The 24,177-nt window shown below is 40.8% G+C and overlaps 1 protein-coding gene across 1 annotated transcript in view; it reads left to right on the top strand.

The window, feature by feature from the left end:
- mettl15 (methyltransferase 15, mitochondrial 12S rRNA N4-cytidine) overlaps positions 1–24,177 on the top strand; it is a 42,550-nt gene that overhangs the window by 12,365 nt on the left and 6,008 nt on the right. Inside the window, exons 3-5 of the mRNA XM_076155263.1 lie at positions 13,559–13,695; positions 20,437–20,613; positions 21,379–21,557. Coding sequence (XP_076011378.1) covers positions 13,559–13,695; positions 20,437–20,613; positions 21,379–21,557 — 493 coding nt within the window. The remainder of the gene's footprint in view (positions 1–13,558; positions 13,696–20,436; positions 20,614–21,378; positions 21,558–24,177) is intronic.

Genomic DNA, 24,177 nt, shown 5'->3' with positions numbered 1-24,177 from the left:
AGCTAATTTCATTAAGTTACTACAACTTGAATTTTGTTTTGAGAAATTTGAGTTGAAATTACAAACAATATTGAACAATATCAGTTGATTACAAGCAACAACAATGTTATTATGTCAACACAACTCATTAAATAATGTGTACAACTTCAAAGGTTTATCTAAATCAATAAATTCAAACTGTTTTCTTGTGACCAAGCGGTGGTAACAAGGCCTCTGAATTCCAGGTTGAGGTAACTCAACAGATGTCACTCATTCCACCAGCAGTATAACATGTTTCTCAAATGATGCATATAATGATCAATAATAATATTTTTATTTTGATGTCCTCTACACACTCAGAGAAGACCAACAACCTGACTGATACCAAAACGCACAACATAGCAGGCCAGTGGTTCAACAGAAAAGCAAAGATAACCAGCTTGTCATCTTGTAACAACAGAAGTGGAAAGAAACAAACAGGAATAAACAGGCACTCTTTTTTGGCAGCGGCCCAATTAGTGGCCTCGTGATTACTGATTAATTCATATGTTTTAGTGGACCCTCTGTTTGCATTGTATCTGTGTCACCGCCTGTTTGCTGATTAAAACACTTATATAATGAACACTGATGTAGGGCAATAGTACGTATTTAGCTTGTAGGTGGGGCTGAATTGGCTCTTTCATCCCATGTCTTGTTCTTATTGTTATCTATTAAAAATAGCCTGGATGTGAGCTGTATTAAAGGGCAGGTGCAGGATACCTGTCAACATGCCTTTTCTTTCAACAGGCCATCATTTCTCTCCTTGGCTGGGTTGACACCTGAGTGTATATAAGGGCCGGGTAATGACTAATACCTCAAGACACGATTTACAGTCGATCAAGATTATGATTCATAACGATTTAACAATTGAATCATGATGCAAAATGTGAAAAGATGTAAAAATAAATGTAATTTTTTAATGGATCTTGGAATGGAAAGTTAACAACATGCACACACACACAGACATAATAAATGTGTTATTGTTGTATTAAGAGCATTTTAACTATGTACATTTAAGAGCAAATATTGGCTCTCCATTATTATCAAGGCTTATGAAAGCATGTGTACTTTTTATAGGTTCTATTATGTGGAAAATATTGCACATTGCTGCTTTAAAACAACTATAATGAAAATGTAAACGTGAATAATAATACTGAGCAGCTATGGACATGTCAGACACATTATCTGCTCTGTTATGCTCCCGTCCCCAAATGCACTCGCCAGCAAATCTGCAATGATACATCTGCTATGACTTTCCAATTACTACTCTTCAGAGATGTAGTGAGAGGTTATCATCACATATGATTGAATGGCTCTAGATGTCCAGACATCACATGTTAGGGCAACTGTTTTGGCTTTACTCAGGGAGTCAACGACCTCCAGCTTCACTTCTCTGTTTACTACTATGAATTGTGTCTATGCCAAGTTGTGTTGGATCAATGGGTTTCGAAGGTGTCTGTGCATTAACCCCGGGATGATGCCACGTCAAATGCGATCTGATCCAAAATACAGTTGTCCAAGTCAGGCCTAAACAGAGAACACTGGTAGGAGTATGATGCACTACAATAAAGATGCAGCTTTGCTATATAGTTCCTTATTATCCCTGCACTTCAGTTCACGCTCTCTGTGAAGATCAGAGCTGCTATTGAGTCTGCTTGGATCCACTAAGCTAAGACATATTGACACACACAGACCTGAGACTTGGGGAAATATTGCAGGGCCTGACCTGAAATGATTTGACAGAATATGATTTTGACCCGGCCTGACTAGAGTTCTAAGTCGGTTGTCTGTTTCATTGGAACCAAATAGACCGGTGAAGACATCTACTTCTAACACAGATTGTTTTTATATTAGTTTGGCCACCCGTCTACACTGACTTGATAAAAACAATTCTACAGTATTCATGTTAATAGAATCCACTGTTTATTGTATAATGTGCTGCATTTGTTCATGATGGCATGTTGTTTCGGCTACAGTACGTTCACTATCTAGTTTAAACTGCTCTCTGGTGGTGCACTGCGTAACCTACTATGTGCTGTATACCTCCGCCCCTTTTTAACAGTTCTCTTCCGAATATTGGTGGGCCAGTGATAATTGGGCCCCGGGCAAGTCAAAAGGAAGCAGTCCATGGCGCTGCACTTGGAAGGATAGCCCTCTCTTCACTGCCCTCTCAGCTCTCCCCCAGGCATCCCCACTCCACCCCATGCCTACTTCCTTTTATTTTATCTCATATTGTCAACCCCCAGTCTTCAGACCACTTGAAGCATCTCCTTAAATGCCTCTAGATCTCTTTTTCTCCATGAAAATGGGGAAAAAATGTTTTCACCATGCAGCCTTCATTTAGCTGGACTCCTCTTTGCAGCCCCTAATGGACTTGGCCCTGTTCTTCTTTTGTCTTCCTTTACGACCATGAAATTCACCTTCGGGAGAGGAAGCAATCTTTCTTGATGCTTCTTTACATTTGGTGAATATAGTTAGATGATTTCAACCCCTCTTTTCAGTTGCACTTGTGTTTCCTCTTGGGCTATATATAGTTTGCATTGTTTCCTGCACACTGTATTGACAGTAGTGTCACACTTGAGGGAAATCTTTCAGAGCAGGCGCCAATGAAGCGCGTAGACATTTTGAATAGATCCGCTGCATCATATTTGACCTTATTTCCTGTTTCTTATTAAAACAAAGATATAGCCTTTTGGCATTTCTCCCACACTCAGTGGTTTTTCCTGCAATCTTGAAGCTATATTTCCTGTTAGATTTGAGCAATTATAGTATATAGTCAAGGGGATTGACAGTATGTTGTCATAAAACTAGCTTCAGAGTAGAAAGCTTGATGTGTCAGTTACATGAGCAATAAGTGAGAGGGGACATTACTATGATCTTGTGTTTTAAGATAGTACATCACACACACATTCTTAAAATTCACTACAGAAAGAATGTATTTGGTGCCACCTTCATGTACGTCACTAGACCAGTCTATGTTCAGTTCAAAACAGGAGTAGGGTTTTGAAGCTAACCAGATCTTTGACCCTTTCATTAGCATCATTTCAAGATCCAGTAATGTATTCTGTTTTAAAACGTCTACTCAGGCTGAGACACTGACGGAACACAGCCATTGTTTGGTCACTTGGGTCTGACTGTTTGCACAGATTATCTTCTAGTGTGAAAGGGCTGGAGAATGCCCACTCAGACCGTTTGGCCTGAAGAAATTCTTCCAAACATGTTTGACTGTGTCAGCCCTGCGTAGGGTTGAGCAGCCAGTGCTCACTGAGACTGAAACCCGAGTGAGTCTCAATGAACAGCCAATGGGAATGAAGGTCACAAGGATACGCAATTTAAACAGCAAACTACATTTAAAAAAAAAATCAAAGATGAAATGCATAGGTTTATTTTCAACCAAGAAAACAGCACACAAGGTGGAACTCAAAATGTGGACACTGGTCAAAAATAAAATAGTATATAATACATTTACATACAAAATAATTTGAAGTACAATACACTTAATTCACTCTTGTGGAACTGCTAGAATGCTGCAAATTTGTGTTTGTGTGTTTGATGCTTTTGTCAGTGTACAAAGAGGATTCATGTTTTGTTTCCCGACTTTGTTATTCCAAAGTGAAAATCGTGAAGCGGCTCGTTTTTTTGTATTTCCGTTTCCCCACTCCAAAATCAAAATATGTACCCTGTTCTTTGTTTGTTTTGAAGTATACTGGGGCTTTGGAGTCTGTCAGCCATCCACCACTATTTTGTGCCATTGCATATAAATGAACACTGTAAATGCAGTATACTGTATTTTTTCACAGATTCATTTTAGACCAATGGGACGGGACTGTACAAACTGTGCTTTTCAAATATGTGTTTACTGCTTATCAATTCACAGCCTCACAATATTATCCGAACAAGGCCGAAGACTGTTGACACATATTCATAAATATGTCTAGAAGTCAGAGTGCAGCGAGCTATCTGGGAATAGTTTGTTAGTCTGTTTTGTAAGAAGTGTAATGTAGTTCTGGATCCCCCGTCTGTCTCCTGTGTTTCTGTGTCAGGGTCGAGGACATGAGGTGTTTTTGCGTCTGATTGCATTGGCCACAAATTAGTTTGATATGGCAGTTTAATAAATATTGGTAATATGCTGAAGTGTTGAAGTGGCCACTGAATGCACTCTCAACTATTTCGTGTTTCTTATCCATTACTTTCAGGAGCAAAACATATATCCAAGGCTGTCGAGCTATGAAAGAAACTAGACTTTAGTTTCCAAAAATGATCCTGCCTCTGGTGGTATTGGTCAAACTGCGGATTAAGATTCTAGCGATGGCTAAACTCTTCTTAATTGAGGAGGTTACACATTTTTGATTTGTGGGAGTGTAATGCTAAGTGTCTGCTGAAACTGCAGTAATAAGTTTGTCATTGCTCACCTCATTAGTCTGTAATTAATACAAGACAATAATTATGTCAGAGCTCATTAAATAAAATGTCAATTAAAATGCGGCCAAAATATCCTCCTCTTGCATTTATACCAGCTCAGCTGAAAAGCATCAACGTGCTTTGAAAAGCCTAAACAAAGTAATGAAGAGGATTTCACACACAGCCACCCCTGTCACCCCTGTTCCCAACCCCAAACTAACCTGCTAGACAGTGGGAAACATTAATTTCATTATCATTAGCGACTTCCATCCACAGCTCCAGAGGACAGCAGCCAGGCGTTGATCTGTGATATCTGGATGGGTATATGCTGGAGCTACTGTGCTGAGTATAGAGAAGTATCTGTGTGTGTGTGTGTGTGTGTGAGTGTGTGCTCTCTATTGACAAGATAGTTTCATTTAGCCAGAGAAGCTTAGGGTATAGAAATCATATGTCAAAGATGTATTTCAGTGTTTTGCCAAACTCAGCATGCTCTGACTTTTTGACATTATTATAACAAACACACAGATTTTTTTTTTGATGTGTCATATGTTGTAATGAATGGGCCCACACTTCAGATGGTAATTTTTCATTGCTTGATTAGGTCTGCATTCAGTCCTGTGTGCAAAATGAATCTTTCCAGCAGAGAAAACATAGCCCAGTAAATCTCCAACCTGCAAGACAAAAACAGACAGTTTGGGTGTGGGGTGGGGGTGGCGAGTGATGACTCATGCACACAGTAGAGAAGCTTCCTTTTCCATTTCTTTCAATGTCCAATCAGTTCTTTCCCAGCTGTCACTCATTGCCTCCAAACCAGATCCCCACAATGCTTTACCATGCACTGCAAATCACTGTATTTGCAAGGTTTAGAGTGTGCAAGGTAAATAAAAATGTCTGCCCACATCATTTTGAACACGCATTGTTGCTCCCTGTTGTTATTTTCTTACAGTGTAGACGGTCTGATTCACTGCATCCTGGATTTTTGCAGTGAAAACTCACTAATCAGAATGTTTGACATTTTACTCAATGATCTTTACCTTTCAACCCCCAAGGGGTTTGGTTAATCGATGCTAAATGGGAGGCTTCCCCCAGCTCCAGAACTAATTGATATATGTTACTATATGTACTTTCAGTTCATGTTTTAGCCTTGACAGATAAAGTAAATGCACAATACTGCATCAAGCAGAGCAAATTCATCAACTTGTATTCATCATTTGTAAGCAACCTAGAGACCAGTAGGTAAACTAATTGTTGCTGTATTGCCCACACAAGTATTGATTTATTGGTTGATAGTTCCAGAGAAGATATAAGTGCCTTCTATCCGTGTTCCTCATGGGATCTCTTCTGCACCTCGTTGATATAAGAGCCAGTGTCATGGCTCGGGGCGTGGGTGTGATGCTTGACATGGGTTTATATGGGCTTCATGCAGAGGAGCACAGGAACAATGATCTCTTTTTACAATCACATCTTAGATAAAAAAAAAGAAATCATAATTGTAACACAATCTGTATGACAAAGAGAAAGTTGACATCAATTGTATGAATGTGATGGTGAGAGAAATACCTTCAAGAATCATGCATGAAAGAGGGTTTGTTGCCGGGTTGTTGTACTGGATCTTCTGCGACAGAGCAGAATACACCGGAGGAGGAATTACACAGTGTATTCCATCTGGCCAGTGAATGTCTTGGGATGCCCAAGTGCCTATGAAATCCGGGAGAGGGACATCTGGGCTAGTTTGGATACTATGCTGCCTCTGCAACCTGGATTATTGGTGGGAAATGGATGGATGGATGATTCCAGTTTGGTATCTTACTTCAGTCAAAGTGACCCTAAAGGGTGATGAGGTGAAGAAGTTTCTAGACTCATGGTTTCCATTGATGTGCTGCCATTTCAGTTGATGGCACCACCACTTGTTTTGATATGGTGTTGCTAGTTTTGCCTCACTCAGCATGTTTCCACCCTATTATTCTCTAAAGGTGTATTCCATATGTTGACATAAAATTGTCAGGTTTTAACTATCTATCAATAACATTGTAGTATATTTATTGTATAGTAATGTACTGTAGAGATTGTGGACACGATCACCACACTGGAAACTGGTTTTTAATGACTGCAGGAGTAATTTACTGCTCATTATTTAGCTTCTGTTTAAGCAGATGTCATATATTTGTTCAGTGGTATTTCTTTACAAGGTTCTCAACAAATCTGACAGTAAACTACTTAATCTCCATGGCTTATGAATACACTTTCAAAGTGCTTTTCTTAACTTTAAGGGAGGTGACACCAGGAAGTTTGAGGAACATAAACACACTTAACCATGCCTATTCTGTGTATATACTGTGTATATATATATATATGTATTGTAACAGCCTGGATGTGCATGAAATTTGCTATATATGGTGTGGCTGTGAGAAACAGGGTAGCTAGCCGTCTTGAAATTGTTTGGATGGTTTTTCAATATGCCGTCTGCCTTTTGCTGCTCTGAGCTGCAGACACACCTCTGAACCAGTGGCCTGTGTCAGGTTGCAAGCAATTCAGAAAAGACAAAACACTAGCCAATAGACTCAATAATGTCAAGCCAGTACTTGAGACCTTGTAAAACAGTTTTCTTAAGTTAAGTTTCTGAAGGAGAAAAAGTCCAAGGAAAGCAGCACTACATGTATGTGATGCACCGTATTCTCAAACTCACCATAGTCCCCTTATCTGGCAGGTATACTTTCAATATAATGAGTCTCCTGTCTCCTGCCTTTTTTGGTGGGAATCATGTTTTAGCCACTGCATATTAGATTAAATGCGCATGAGAAACTGCTGTTTGTTTATTAGAAAGTGGACGAGGAATAGTTTGCTTTGAGACCAGGATGTGGTACATAAAAGGAGGTCAAGGAGCCAATTTGTCTCAGCCTGTGCCCAGCAGCGACAAAAAAGTCCTTCACAATGCAGAGCAATTTACAGCAAATTATGTGTGTTAACTTACACTTAAACATACAAAGCCGATAGGCAAAATAATGTATATTCCTCTTATTGCGTTTAAAGTATCTAAGGGATCAGTTGGCTTGTCAGGCCTGCTGCCGCTTTTTTTTGCTGTTCATCCTGTTAGTTGTGGGCAATGGTGTTGTTCAGAGACATCAAAACTTTGATTTGGAGTATTACTCAATAATCCTCAATTTTCAATATCAGCCCTGGACTCAGCAAAAGCTGCACAGTCCCTTGTTCCAGCATATACTCAGTGTCTCTGTGGACATGGCTGTGCAGTATATACACATTTACTACCAGTCTGTATGAGTCAGGGGCTCTTCAGCCTGTTTTTCTGACTGAAGTCTTCCTCGGGGGAAGCTGCTTGATTTGCAGTTGCAGCTTGCTGTAAACTCCTATTATAAAATATTTGCTGCTGGTAGCTTCTGTGATCTGGGAAGATTTGTCCGCTTTTCTCTGTGTCATTAAATTATAAACTGGATCTATTTTTCATTTCATTTTCGGTAAGGAAACATGAGGAATTTGCAGATATATTAGAAGTTGTATCATCGAGTACATTTATACGCACTTCAAAACTTTGCACAAGTCGAAGTGGGCTTACTCTGAGTAACAGATCCAGATTAAGCAAAATCTATTTATTAGGCATGTTAACATTTTATTTGGAGAATGCCGACTCCGCATGCATTTCCTCCATGGGCAGACGTGCCTGGTACTCGGGAATCCTTATGATTTGAAGCATTTCATCACTTTGAATCGCAGTAAGGACGAATACTCCGAGTATTGAGCAAATGTAAACATACTAATTGAGTTTGGTAAACTCCTTGATACAGCCCACTCCCATTGCTACACATCAACAAAGTGCTCTGACATTGAACATTAAGGTTGTTCCATTCACTACCACATCTGTCCCACTGTATATCAAATCATGGGGCTTTTTATGTGACCTGTAGGTTGGTAGACATTACAGATTGTGTAACAACATCTTTTTTTTTTACCCTCTCATAACAAAACAGCCCATAGATAACAAGGGTCAGTTTATATTAGTACATATTTATCTGCTAGGATAACTGAAGGAATGATCCATGGATTATAACACTGGAATAACACCCAGATTTAATGATCCTCATGTGAGCTCCTACAAAGCTTTATAACAGCTGGGTCACTTTTTCCTTCACAGTGTTTCCCACAGTTAATTCCTGTTTGGAATGTAATTGAGGAAACACCCATAACACCCTTAGTATTAGGGGGACACTTAAAATAAGGGCTTAAGTCTTAAGGGCTTAAATCTCTGGCATAATGGCAGACATTGAAACAGTGCTGGCCTTGACTGTTGTGTGCTTTAACATGTTTTTTTACAAGGATTCCCGCTTATTTTTTTGGAAATGACCTATAAATTTCATCCGATGTGTTTTTCAGGCAAATGAGTGTCTGTTTTGACATGTGCAGGCACGTTCTGTCTTAACCAGCTCAAATACCTCTCCGAATGTCTTCACTTAAACTCAGGCCAAAAGATAGCAAACAGTATTGAATAGATGAGGAATGAAAGTATTTGTTGTAACTCTACAGCATTCCACTGACAAAAGAGAGATTATCTTAACATACAGAGAGGCAGCTGCAAAGGGCCCTCTGGCAAAGGGTTTTGTCAACATTTTCTTGCTTCTGTTCCTCACTCATTCACTGAGCTTCTTGTACTCGTGCTCACTTCTACTTGCTGAGGAAGCTGTGTAGGCCTCCCCGCACAACACTCAGGTAGTATGTGTAATATACTTTGAGTTTTGTTAGGCGAGACAAAAGAGTGGATGCGTCGTTGGCTCAGACGTCACTGATCATCAACATAATCTCTTGACAGAGTAATTGCGGGTAGCTTTCATGCGTTTTGAGTTTGTCTGCTCTCACTGGCCATCTGTTTCCTCCACCTCCCCCCCCACCCCACCCCACCCCATCTCCTGCCTCCAAGGCCAACGTACAGACCTATCACATTCATTTGAATTAAGTATGAAGAGGAGACGCTATTATCTGGGAAATGAAGGTCAAGTTTAATTTTGTTTTCAAGAGGTGTCATTTTGATTTCTTGATACAGGTTGCAGCTTAGTAGCCGTTTTTAAGTGTGAGTTGTGTGATGTAAGTGTGAGCTACGTAGTCATTGCACTTCTTAAAGCCACGCAGTTAATGAAACTACCGTCATTCCCATAATCACAACCTACACCTTCAGCTATTCATACCCTCACATGGCACAAACTGCTAAATTTGTGCGTACTTGTATCACACCATGAACTTTGTGTGACAGAGAAAGAAATGCAAACCGGGTACCTCCACTCTTGCCATGGCAACGGACGCGACAAGAAAAGCGATCCTGTACCTGTGTATCTGTCTCCCTAATGGTCTGTCTGTTAGTGTAACACGATCTGTAAAAACTCCCCTCAGTGACATTTTAGATCCCCCACTGTAACTGACCTGGGCTGGGGAGTCACAAGTAGGATTTAGGTGAGTACTCAGCCATCTCTCAGGTTCCTGTTCCCCTTTTCCTAATGAATTCAGCCATAAGAAGACTTGAGATGAGGCCCCTTTTTTCCATATGGCTGCAATATGTTATTTGTACTTTTGTTATGTCTACAAAATCTTACTATGGCAACAAAAAAGCTCCTTAATTTCTGTACCGTGCAGAATCTCTCACGATGCTGTTAACCCCTTCTTCGTCAGCAAAGAAATGAAAATCTGATGTTTTAACCTGTCCCTTTTTGAAACTAAAGCTCTCATTAAGAATGCTGTCGGGTGACTGCTGAAGTGTCCTGCATCCTGGTACCTTGCAGCTGCACTGTTGGACTGCACCACTTGGACCACTCCTAACTCTCCTATTCCCTCTGCTGGGAAAGGCAGACATTGCACACCCTAAATAGAGGGCAAAATAAACACTACAGTAATTACCTTTACTCTTGGTATTATGGGGTATATTGTGTCTGCAGTTAGAGAGACATGAGCCTCCTAATAATCTGGCCAAGGTAGACCTGGCGAGAGCCTCGCTGACATCCCTCTGTATGAAATATCAGCATGGATGACTCACTTCATCTTTGGTGTCAATGATCATCGCAAATGCCAACCCTATTATCACCAAACCCTTCAAGGAGTTGTTTTGTCCATCTGGTGGCAGAAGTAACAGGCTTCTGAATAGGGGAATCATTCAGGTCCTTTAACTTGGAAGCCGAGGGCACTGGGTTTGTGCTTTATAAATGATGAAAACTTCCAATAGTTAATATTTGTTTGTGCATAATTAAAGTTTATTCAGTGTGTGGGTGTGGGGGGTGTGAGTGTGAATTTGAAGGGGCTATACCTTGTCTTCAACCACATAGAGTTAAATAGTCTTTGTGTTTACTGTAGCAAAAAAAACACCACATGTTCAGATGTGTGTGTTAGGTCTCCAAATCTGTGATTTTTAAGAAATCTCAAATGTAACTAAAGCAGGCAGCAGCTTATGAATCCATCTCTCAGATAACACTTCAAGAAGTGTCAGTATCCAGTGATAATGACAGAATCAAAGGTTTCAGCAGTGGACAGCACCGACGGGTTTCCTTTTCATCACAAGCGTCAGATAAATAGACATTTCTATTGTTCTGCGTAGCCACAGCTCTCGTAAGATTTGATCTGCGATTGTTGTGTCAAGTGCTTGATACACACCAGCAGAGGACCAATTTGTCTCCTACTTGCTTATGTTGATAAAAGCCTGCCTACTTTAGTGTTTGTGTTTCTGTTGTGTTTTCTTTTTCCTGTTTTGTATTGAATAGCACAACAGGCAAGTTCATTATGCGTGTGACTCATCCCGCTAGCCCACACCCCCTCCCCATCTGCTGCTGTGCGCTGGAAAGGAGAGGGAACTGCCATTGATCACTTCTTCCCTCACACATGCACGCACACACCCCACCATCAGCGTCACTATCGATCGACATGTTTAATGTTTTTGTGGGCAATAGCTGACATTTCCTATTGTGTCATTTTACATCTGTTCTTTACCATTTGCTCCGAGCATAATAACACACAGAGAGAAAAAAAAAGAGAAGTAAAACATAGTCCACCATTTATTTTAATAATCAGACTGTTCAGTGCAGTGATTGGGTTTTTGTAGCAGTGGCAGCAAGGAAATATCAATGCATGGGCAGGAGATGTGTGCCGCTGTGTAAATGTGCCTACAGCAAAGTGAACCTGGTTACCTGTACAGATGCTGAGGCAGAACGGTTTAGGGATGTCATCTATGTGCTAAATGTTTTTGCATTAATTAAACCCACACTCAAAAAACTATTTTGAGTCTTAGATCTGCAAACCAGTACCTGATGTCTGTCTGATGTATGGAGCAATCTAGTTTACTTCTATCAACCATAAGAGTTAAAGTGATTTTTATATTATGACATAAGTGAATGAATTCAATACATTTTATTTTTCTTTCTAGCCCCGTAGAAAGTTGAGGGATCACACACTACAGCTTAATCTAATGCCAGAGTCAAACTGTACTTGTTTTCAGTCCTCCCTCAGACAGGCAGAGGCTCAGGCCGCCACAGCTTAGCTTGAGCAGCAACGCTACAATAATGCAGACGCTGAGCCACTAGGATCTAATAGTCATAGTGTTTGCTCTCCATTTGCTCACCAGTGCCACTGTGCTGCAGTGAGTTTCACTGTGGACCAGAGTGGTCAACACTACGACACACAAAGGCCCCTTTTACACCTTGCAATAACATGCACTCTGTTACCTGGATACATAATCCAGATATTGATCAGGTCAGGGGTGATGTTCACAACTCGCTGGGAGATTTCACAACATGATTGTGTCCTTGCTATACACAATACATTTACACTTGGATACTTGTGACAGAGATACCACCATTGTGCGAGTCAAACCTTACGTATGTGGTCAGCCATTCCCTATCTGTCAAGAGTATTTACTAGTCTTACCTCTTTGAAAACAGGCTTGGCAAAACCTTTCTCCAATGGCATTTTACTCTGTGTTCTGCTTCATTCCATTCTGCTGTGGCACGTTGCCATAATGCCTTGCTCCCATTGATAAACCTTTCTGGCTTCTTCGTCAGTCCCTCTAGTTCAGTATATTTGAGGTCAAAATCTAAATGTTTGTATGGCAAAACTCCCATAGTTAGTGTTTTCCAAAATGTTGCCCAAACCTGCTGTGCATCAAACTAAGCACTGTTTCTTTCTGTGCCAGTGGTCGAGTAAACCTTGCTCACAAAAGGTTGTTGGATTCTTATCTGCTGCCCACACATGACCCACACCACCAACACCCCACACATGGTGGTGATAACGACACGGTGGAGTCCATTGATCACCTACGTCAGCATCCCACAGTGGGTGGAACTACCCCAGTGAGGGATGTGTCCCCCATGTGGGAAGAGATACCAGTTCCTTTCCCCACCTGTTCTTCCCCTCTGTGTATAATACAATCTACAAAATGTCTCATAGCCGAATTGTTCATTGTTATGCTTTCTTCAATGAAAATATTAAGAAAAAATGTAAAAAACTGAAGAAACCTTATAGATGAAGGGAGAAACATATCCAACCTGATTTTCCAGTTCAGTGATTGCACTTAAACATCCCATCCTAGACATCTTACTTCCGGGATGAATAAACCATCAGAGACTTTTGGCTTTGAAGGTCTTAGATGAAGAACAACCCTTTTGTGGCATTGTCACAAGTACAAATTTATTTTTTAGACCCATTCTATCTTGGAAGAGAAGTGGCTTGCCTCAGTGCAGTGTCTGGGGACCAACTCTAGGTCTACATCCTAGAGCCTCGGTAAAAGGAATTGGCAGGATGAGTTAACCTAATGCACATGTTTTTGATGGTGGGGGAAACCAAAGTACCTACCAACATAGACACAAAGAGAGAAGATGTGAACGCCACACAATAGGGACCAGCTGGCACAGTTTTTTTTACAAATTTGTGTATAATCAGGAACCGATTGGCATTGAATTAGCTAATCATGATTACAATACATTGGGGATTGATAAGAAACGCCTGATGGGAGCACCGTGTTTGAGTTATGACACATTTCACTGAAAACCAATTTAAATGACTTGATTTAATATTCAGACATGATGATGATGTCTGTCATAAAATATGTGAAATCAGATTGTAAATGAAATGTGTTGTGTGCTTGTTTCCCTGCATATAGATGTTTCTGGACATGACATTTGGTGGTGGTGGTCATACCAAAGCGATCATGACTATGGTCCCTGAAGTCACAGTTACAGCCCTGGACCGAGACCCTACAGCATTTGCTTTGGCCCAGCAGTTAGCCAGGGAGCACTCGTAAGTGGTGAATGGAATATATACTGTATATATAGAAACACAAGCTAAAATGTCATAGATTTGTTTTGTTACAGTAAGGTTTTATTGTCACATTTCATTGTTAAACGAAAGGATTTCTTATTCCTTCGCACATAAATGTGATCCTCTTTGTGCCTCTCCCTGTATTTCTCACTTCCTGCCTGTGCTGATGAAATACTGCTCACTAAGATACAAGTTGCACCATCCAATCAGATCCATTCCTCTCTGTTAACTTAAAGCATCTCTCCCCCCACGCAAAGCTGGTGGGCCCGGCATGTCATTTGTCAGAGTGAGGGCCCACGCCTGCAGTGTGAGGGAGATGCTGCCTCCCACGGAGGATCCATAAGATATGAGGAGGGGGCGGGTAGAGAAGAGAAGCCCAGAGAAGTTAAGAAGTGCAGAGAGAGAGAGAGAGAGAGAGAGAGAGAAAAAAGAAAACATGAGAGCGAGAGAGCGAGAGAACAGGGAGACACGAGGACACAATGCAAGGGTGAGAGGGAGTGTGTGTGTTTGTGCGTGAGCAAGCGAGGGAGGAAGAAAATGAGATGTTCCTTAGACCATGGCGTGGGAAGGAATCCTTTTACGTAGATTCTGGGGAAACCTCTCTCTAGGGAATCTGCTAGAGAAATGCGCCTGTGAGAAGGGAATGAGAATTAAGAGAGAGAATCAGAACACAGTATTCTGTCAGCAGCAATATACCCCTGCTGCAAAGTCTTCCTCGCCTACTCAGAAAGCTAGAGAAATCTAGCAATTAACCAATATTATTGGAAGCCTGAGTAAAAGACCCTGGAAACCTACGCAGTGCATCCACGCAGCAAGGTTGCAGAATTTTCTCTCTCCTTTATACTCCCCAGTCTTGCTGAAAGTATCACCTTAATGCAAACTGTAGAGTGTTAGTGTGCACCTGAAAGCATTTGAGTAGTTTAGAGTACAAAAGAACCATTATAAACACCATACCTAAATGTTATTTAAAAGCACTAGCTCGGGTAAATCACACTCTGCTTCCTGACGTCTTTGGTGGTGGAATAGAATGTGTCTCTTGCATTGCTTTGATTTCTGAGTGATTTTCAGTGATTTTTTTCTTGTTGCTGCTATGCTATATGTCTGCTTAAAGCTGTTATAAGTGAGTGGGAGATGTTAGACCATTATGAGTCGAAAAGGCTCCAATCATTATTGAAACAAGTCATGGCAGAAGTGTGTTCTGCCTGCCCTACGTAAACTGGTTTGTATCGGTTTGGAAAACAGGAATCGTTCTCCTGGTGTGCAGCCAGCCCACCAAATACAAACAACAATAACAATACAAATGTATGGACAGTTAAGTCCTCCGACCACTAATTGCCTGGCTATTCTCTGCAATCTAGTTTTGGTACTCCATTGTTGTTCACACTAAGCCTCTGTCTTTGTTATGATGCAATAATTGAGCCAATCAGTGCATTGCTACGTCATGGAGACCAAGGCACATCTACCATCTACTCTATAAGTCTCATAGAGTTGGGATTTATGCTGTTGCCATGAGCCTCTGTTCTGTGTGTCGATTTGTCTTCCTTGTTTGTTAACCTTGTTTGTATACCTGATTTTTTTTCCACCATGAGGATCAATTTAAAAGATTGGCTGTTTGTTGGTTAATTGAGTTGGTGTTTGGATTTGTGTGGGCTGACCTCACTTACTATTGAGTCTACCTATCCTCAGGTCTTTCTTTGGGTTGGGTCTAATGTTTTGTGATACGTGAAGGAGCCACACTTTGCCCAGTAGATTCAAATCTTACTCATAGCAAATGATTGTTTTGTGGAGATGCATTTAATCAGATTCCCCCACCATCTTAACTAGTAAAAGGAGAACATAAACAAACACTGTAGACTTATATCTGTATGTTCCTATAATAAGTTGTCGAACACATAAACCGCAGGAAGTTGTTTATTCCACAGGTAAACAGAGGTCGGACAAATTCACATTTTGAACCAAACGCACACTTCAAAGCCTATTGAGCCTCTGTGTTTGTTCTTTTTCTTTCCTTGACTAGACTGTAGATATTTTCATCACTGCTCCCCTGCTGAAAGCAATCAATCAGCATCTTGTCTTAGACTTCAGTGACGCAGGTGAATGAACTGAGCAGGTCAACACAGGGGAATATTTCAGGCTTGATTTGTGAAGAGGCAGCATGTCATGTTGAATGAGCATGTGTTCAAACTGAGGCTGCTGCAAAGCTTTCTGATGTCCTCACTGAGTGTGCTTCTATTCCAGATGGGCACAAGGAAATTGAATGGGGTGAAATATTCAAGTGGATAGGGTGAGAGGAAATGTTTTAGTGTATCCAAAAATAGTGCTTATACCAAGTAAGTGGTGTTTTAATTCTCAGGAAACAACACTCGAGATTCAAGATATTTCTACAATGAGTCCTAATCCTGCTGTACACCTTAAACAGGTCGCCAGTCGATTGTAAGACTAACACACAAAGGCAGACAACGTGGTCATCCTGCCATTCACCTTCGCCTTTGGGCAATTTAGAGTTTACAATTCACCCAAGCTGCATGTCTTTGGTTGTTCAACATAAAGGTCTATCCCTCTCTGTGTACACAAGAGCAGCATACAGGGTCACTTTCTGTGACATACACAGTATAACTGCATCATTATAGTACTTCACAAGAGCACAACTTACTTTCTCATGGCAATCCTAAGGGAGGGTACAAAGGGAGTGGAGTCTCTCATGCCAACTCGGTTCACTCTTGGTGTCCTGGTGTCCATCTATTAAGTTGCTCCACTTAATGCGCCAACTGTTGGAGTCGCTTCAGTATTTCAGTCATTGTTTTTGTGGGTTTCCTTCTCAGCGCTGCTTAAGAATTAAGCTAGAGCTCCACTCATCAGTTCCTGAACCATCCCAGAGATTCTACCCTGAACTAAAACCCAAAATTGTTGCCTTGGTTCTTGCCGAAAAAGAATAACATATACAAATTAGGTTAAGAGTTACAATTGCAACTAGGCTGGTAGAGCTTAAATGCGGATGTATTCAGTCTTCACTGTAAGATTCTTGTTGATGATTCAATCTTCAGAGCTTTGGTCTGTGTGCGTGTTTAGGGAAAATAGTTTTTAGTGATAAGTTGATCCAGTGGGATGCCAGAATAACAACATTTTGCAAGGTTTGAATGATGTCAACGTTGTGGGTAGCTACAACTATAAATAGATCAGATCTCTCAAGCAATTATGAGCCCACACTTGGACCTCAGCACATAAACCAGTGTAACTTGTCCTCTTTAATAATATAAGACCTTACATAAGACATTTATATCTCCAACTCAGTGTCTAAGCCACACGAAGAAGTTAATAATTTAGAAATGTTATGTAACTGTTTTGCATATTTTTAAATCCTTCAGTGTTTTACAAAAACATGGTGTAGAAGAAACTCCTTTGTGTAGGGGAACGTAAGTTCATCTTGAACATTCTTTGTGATGTGTGGGCAGACACAGACCACAAATTTTGGAGTTCTCTTACTTAAAGCAGCAGTAGGTAACTGTTTACGCCCTCTAGCATTGTGTTATTGTAATTGCATCCATTTAGTCAGGATTTCTCCGGCTTTCACTTTTATTTTAGTCCCAAACACTTTGTTCTCAGAGCTCCATCCTCTAATACAGTCTCCACTGCAGCAAGCCCCGCTAGATAGCTCGGGTGTGTTTGTTTGTCTGTGCTCATAGGCACACACAAGACTGTCATGCCACTGGTTTGTTTACATCGTAAAGTGATCCGACCCAACAATTCCAAAATAATACAGCAAAAACAAGTCCCAGAGGGGCGATACCTGAATAGAACAGTAGAAGTTATTTCTTGTCAGTGTGGTGCAGATATGCACACAGCTGGTTCAGTTTGTATTTCTAAGCACGACGTAGCACTTATGGCCAAGGGAATCTTTCCAAATGAAAATCCTGTTGTGATCTTGTAAACCTGTGGTGTTGTTTCTAAATCTAATATAAATCTTTTAAGAATATGTCATAAAAACACTGTACTGAGGCTGTGATGGTGGGATTGCATGAGTGATTTCCAGGTTGTAAGAATGTTTCCAGCACATATCAGATAGACGTGCAGAACTTTTTTACTGCAGCTCCCTGCTGGAGAGGATCACACTTCAGGAAAAAGGGTTTAAGTCCCAAGTATGAGTGGTGGATAGCTGCAGACACTCCTCTTTTTGGGGGGAATCTCTTCCCTGCATGCTTAAGTCATCTGAGAGCTCTTTAACTCCTCGGTTAAGTCTAAAATCCGAATATGGAGGAGCGCAACTTTGGTATCAACTCCAGTTTACCCACTTGTATCTCAACTATGAATACTATTAAAGTGACAATGAAGGAAAATTAAGGATTTATTTCAGATTGCTATTAATGTGAAACCATTATTTATTCAATTAACGTGAGAATGATCAGAATGTTTAGTTTTTACCATTCTGCAGATTAGCTAAGCAGAGTTGAGAAAGCTCCTATCAGACTTTACATAAACTCCTACCATGCCTTCAAATGAAACTATTCAGTCCCACTCAATATCAACCTAAATATTTGACTGCTGCTACTGACCTCACCACAAAAATATGTCTTCCCTACAATAACAGAGCGACTCCACATAGCTTCCAGTGTTTAAATTCTTCAAGACTAATGAAATCAGGAATTCAGCAAGCATGTAACACCACACAGTTTAACATTTACTGGAACGCACATGGCACTCAGTGGAGCTCTGCCTCCTCTCTCATTCTCTGCAGTCGTCCTCTGCCAACACTGCACACAATACCGGCATCTCATTCCAGTTGCTAAGCCTGGTGGAGGGAGCACAGTAGTTTGGGATAGCCCAAGCGGTTGATAGTAGTCCCATTTATTTGGTGTTGTTTTTGGTGTCGTCATGCAGGCTCTGCTGAGGTAGTCGAGAGGAACTGATTGACACGTGGTAAATAAAAGAAAGTAAGAAAATTCACAGATTTTGGTCATGCTTTTCTCTACTGTGACTCCATTTGTGCTGCTTTCTCTGAGCGCTGAGAAAATAGAACTATCCAATTTTTTTGGGGCTGCTTTGCTGCCTCTGGGCCTGGACAGCTTACTGATTGCAGCTTGAGGTAACAATATGTTCAAAGATGTATCAAAAGAATCTTAACTGGTGAATATCATAGTAGTGGTCTGTAACCTGAAGATTCACAGAAGACGGTACCGCTTCTTTTTCCAGGTTTTGCGTAGAATATAAAGTGCTAGTAAGAAAGGAGCAAAAAGTTATTTCACAGGTGCCTGGGGGGTACAAGAAAGTGTTTATTATAGATTTTTCAACAAATGATCTCCTGTGCAAAATAGTGAATAACAACAGGAAGCAAAAGGAAAGTCCTACCAGTGTGGGTGAGGCGCTCCCTTGCCACTTTGTCTCTTCTCAGTGGGTGTCGAATAGAGGACCTGCCAATTTATCTTCCTTCCTGAATACCCCTGGTTAAGCTCTGGGAAGGCAGATTAAAGGGATGATTTTCGAATTTTGTAAAATAAAAGACAAGGGGAGGCTTCGTTGGGATTTTCTAAGACTCATGTCTCATCTTGTCCGCTTCAGTCTAGAACAGCAGAAGCAATAATTTAACGAGAGACGTATCTTCATATCTGCCGACCACAAAGAGGATCCTGATCTCAAGGGCAAAATAGGCTGCAGAAGACCTTTTTCCTTCTTATGTATACTGTAGATGCTCACTCCTGTTGCTCTCCTCTGCCATCATCTTTGTTCACACCATGTTAAAAGGTCACATGAAAAATGCATGAATGTGGCTGGAGGATGTCACCAATCGTGCATGAGGAAGTGGCTGAATGCACAACGTCTTGCTCTGTCGAAGAGTCGGGAGCATCTTAATAGGCATGTTTGCCAATTCCTTGACTTCCAAGGAAATAATGTGTGTTTTCAGATGTCAGGATTTATAAAAACTTACACTGGATGTCATGTCTACACACGTGGATAAAAGTGAAATAAAAAACAAAGAAACCCAAAAGTTTTACTGAAATAAGTTGTAACTGACTGAATGAATCAGCATCCACAATTCTTTATTCCATAATGAGTAGAACTGACACTTTGCTTATAATTTGAGATGTAGGATATCATTTTCAATAACAAATGGAAATGGCCTTGACAAAATTAGAAGTGATGAATAAATACTTGAGTTGGGGTGATATTTCTAGGATTTGTTTCTTTTATCAGTATCACAGCCCCCGAGGGTGGAACTACCAGCAGTGTAGAAGTCTCATTCAGAGCCACAGAAAGTGCTTGTTTAAAGTGAGTTCTGCTAAATTGGCTACAAATGATAAGGTCAAGGGTCTCACAAACAATGATGCCAAATAGCACATAGGCGGAAAGAACAAAACATTGAAGACACTGTGATTCGAATAAAAGAAAATAGTGTGCTTGATATATCTCTCCAAACTAGTTATTTATCACATCTAAGAGGTGTCAATAATTTTGTCCAAGCATTCTTTTCCAAAATTTTGATTTTTTGAATACAGAATTTATAACCAAAACATTTTAAATCAGAGAAAACCATTTAATTAAGAAAAAAATCAAATCGGGGGTGGGATTTTAAATGTTTAACATTTTGTGTTGACCTGATCAATTATAATGAGGTTTATGATAGATAGGTATAAATCATATTTCAATGAATGTTAATATTTGGCCCACCAATCTGAATGAATGGGGTGCAGTTTATCTTACCATGTTCCTTCCTCTGCCTTTCTGCAGTGGTCAGGTGCAACCATTGCTTGGCCGGTTCAGTGAGCTTGAAGCCCTTCTTAAGCCATGCAGTGTTGATGCTGCACTATTGGATGCAGGCTGCTCCTCCATGCAGATGGATCAGTCAGAAAGAGGCTTCGCCCTCAGCAAGGATGGGCCTTTGGATATGAGGATGGATGGAGACAGGTAGGAGCTCTGGTTGACCATACTAATGTAACCTTAAGTAAAATACAGTACATTTATTCAATTAAAAGGTGTCAACTGATGGCATAAACAATCTTATTCATGCCTGTATATTGGCTGACAGCTTGATTTGTCAACTGCCTGTCTGATAAATTAGGCATGAAAACAGATATTTACTGCTGCTTTGATATTCATTAGAGCATTAATGTCAAGGTGTTTCAAATAAATAATGGACATTGCCAATACAGAAAAGTCAGAAAAACACTATTTTGTCCAAAGTAAGAGAAAAATTACAAAATGTGAATTAACATGAATAAATTTGGAATTTATTCTGCAGATGCATTTCAATAATTACAATTTACTCATCACAGCTTTCGCATTTGGAATTTTGAATATTTATGCTACCATCAAATGGTAAAAATTAAATAAATGTAACTCCATGTTGCTAACAGCGTGAGCTTACTGTTATTGAAATTTCACCCAGTGCTACAATGGTAAATAGGATCAATGATTCTTAACTGAATAAAATGGTGTGTATTTGTCCTGGTAATTTACACTGTCAACAAAGTAGCAATCAGCCAGCTGAGGCAATTACTCCCTGATGTGCTTTTTCAAAAGCTGCGTTTCTCCTTTCTCCCTCTCAATCATTCTATTCATAACTGTCATCCATAAAAGTTTTCAGCTATATCTCAAGAGTTTGTCAAGATTCACCATTGTCAGCAAGGACGTGACGTCAAGCCGCTTAATTTGGCTCCTCTTTGTGCGTAGGTACTCCGACATGCCCTGCGCTGCTGACGTTGTGAATACCTTAGATCAACAGGCTCTTGCCTCCATCCTCACTGTATATGGGGAAGAAAGAAGCGCCTGGAAAATAGCTCGGGCTATTGTGGAGGCACGCCGTGTCAACCCTATCACCCGGACACAGCAGCTGGCCAGCATTGTGGCAGGTACTTTAGATACTATTCTGATTAATTCCCTGCAGCATTTGGGAGGTTGTAAGTAGGGGGATGGAGGGGGGGGCACATGAGTGGAGTTATTAAGGATTTCCCTCGGTGGGATATATTTTTCTCCCCGGTAATTATGTGGACGATGATCTCACTGATCATTCCCTCATGCCTATTTTGTGGATGCATCTCCAAGAAATAGAACAATTAATAATTCTGATCAAATAAAGCCAGAGCTGGAAGTGACTGGAATCGGGTGTGGCTTGTGGCGGCAAACAGTCTTACGTATCTCTCTTTCCATTTTGCTGCTCTCCTCCTTTTCCCCTATTTTCACCACTCCTCTCCCCCGCTCTCTACTCATAGTCATGCACACACACCTGACACGAGTGCAAACACCCACATACACCCCGGCACATAGCCACTCATGCATAAAGCTGGGATTATATTGTTTGTCTTCACTGATTGTTTTTTTGGCCTTGCATCTCAGATGATTTCAGATGCTGAGGGAGTGAGATGTCGTTTCAATAGTTACTGCGCATAGCACTATGTGCGTCACAGGGAGAACAGGTGTGAGTAAGTGCAGCTGTTTGATCTTTTGTGAAGAGCAAGCGAGGCACCAGCCATGCTTTTTCCAATCAATCCGAGAAGTCCTGATTAAACAAAGCTCAGAGGGATCTATTGGTCACTTGTTCATGCTGGTATTAGAAGAATTTTGCTGTGGGAGGAGAAATTAAGAGGGTTTGTGGGGGAGGTAGTTTAGGGTTTTAGCAGCATTATATACATTATATTATATAGTGTATATAATGCTATTATGTATGTTTTTCACATTACATTGAATATTCAGTTCAATCACAGTACACAATAGTGTGTTATTTATATAAAATATGTATATCATACATATTACATGTCATATAACATGTCTATGTCAAATCAAAAATAATGCAGCTCGGCAAGCAGTTTAATAATAAAGCTTATACACTGCATATATCACTAAATGACAGAAAGAGAAAAGTATAATATCAATGATTTGATTAATTGTGAATGGAAGTGTACAGCAACAAGTGACTCTTGCATAGCGTGCGTTATACTGCTTGATTGTGAGGCAGCTGAGTGGTGCCAGGCTCTGACATAAAGGCCTGGCTCAAAAAGCTGCAAGTTTGGGGTGAGAAGTGAATTCTGGCCCACCGTAGTGGGTGAAGATCAAATATGACTTTTGGGCTTTGGTTGGCATAGGACTTTCCACAGCTAGTTCAACAGAAGAACTGGACTCCAATTGGCTGTATTTGTCTTGATCCAGCATGGATCCCAGATAAGAACCTCTCGATCCAGCTTAGAGCTCCACCCCAAACTGCCAGCCCCAGAGCCTCATGTATAACCGTTGCGAACACACACAATGGCTTGATCTATACATATACCACATCTTAATGGTGTGCAGCTATCCTTCTCTTTGCATCCGCCTTAAGAACTGACCACTTTTTCCGCAATGGTCCAGTTTGTTGAGCTTACTGCATTAACAGTTTTGAGTGTAGATCCGTTGCCTCCTCCTGATGCTGTGCCACCACACTCATGGCCCAGGGCTGTTGACTGTTCATGCTGACTCCAGTGCCAAGTGCAGCTCCTTTGCCAAATCTGATAGTTGTGGGCCTCAGTTAACAGCCCTGTCCACCGTTCCCAGTTTGAACCATAATCCTACATAATTCACTGGGTGCAATTCAAACATACCATTGGCCAAAATTTCATTTTAGGGCAATTGAGACTTTGAGTTTACTTTTTGTGACATTTGTACCTTTTCTTCGGGTTTGGTTAGTTTCACATTGTGTCCAAGGCATTGCACCAAGCTGAGACGCTTAGCATTGGGTGTTAGGCGATGAGGCAGCAACCGTACAGACATGTGTACAGATGTCTGAGCGGCTGCGTTACACACTCAATAACACAGTTGATGTCGCACCGCCGCGACAGACTTAACGGCTCTCCATTTGGCCCAGCGGCGATCAGTAAGGTAATAAGTAATATTTTTCAGTCCTAATAAACACTCAGAATGAAATTACAGCTGATCTGCACAATACCTCTATCTTGACACAGTAATCGGAGACCTATCTGGTAAGCATAATGTGATTTGCTATGCAGTGTGATGAACAGACAACAATCGATTGCACACTGTATGTTCCACTGCCTGTACTCAGGGACCACAGCAGATCAGAGTCGGTAGAGGTTTAAGGAAAAATCCTGTTGTGAATAAAACAAAGGAATGGAAGAAAGGTGTGGAGACAATGACTGTCAAATCTTCTGTTTAGACCAAGGGGAAGTGTTTATGTTACTATAGTTACAGTTGCACACATCCCACTGTCACAGGCTCGCCTTAAACCCACAAAGATTTTCACATCTTGTATTTGGCTCAGATTCTTTTCGTATTGCTTTTCCACTGCAATAGAACTGGAATAGGATTTTCTTGGAACCACCTCTTCCAAGAGGTCTTGGGCCAGTTGTTTTGGTTCACTGAGTGCAATTGCTGCCTTCTAACCTGTCCACACCAACAAACCACACCACAAACACCACTAACCACGGACCAGGGTACAATTGATGGACTAAATGCTGTAGGTATTAAAGCAATCAGGGTTTAGGT

This window comes from Genypterus blacodes, unplaced genomic scaffold, assembly GCF_046128005.1.
Source record: "Genypterus blacodes isolate CSIRO-AG114 ecotype Tasmania unplaced genomic scaffold, CSIRO-AGI_Gbla_v1 ptg000067l_1, whole genome shotgun sequence".
NCBI classification, from domain to species: domain Eukaryota; kingdom Metazoa; phylum Chordata; class Actinopteri; order Ophidiiformes; family Ophidiidae; genus Genypterus; species Genypterus blacodes.
This window is presented reverse-complemented; position numbering and strand designations above follow the sequence as displayed.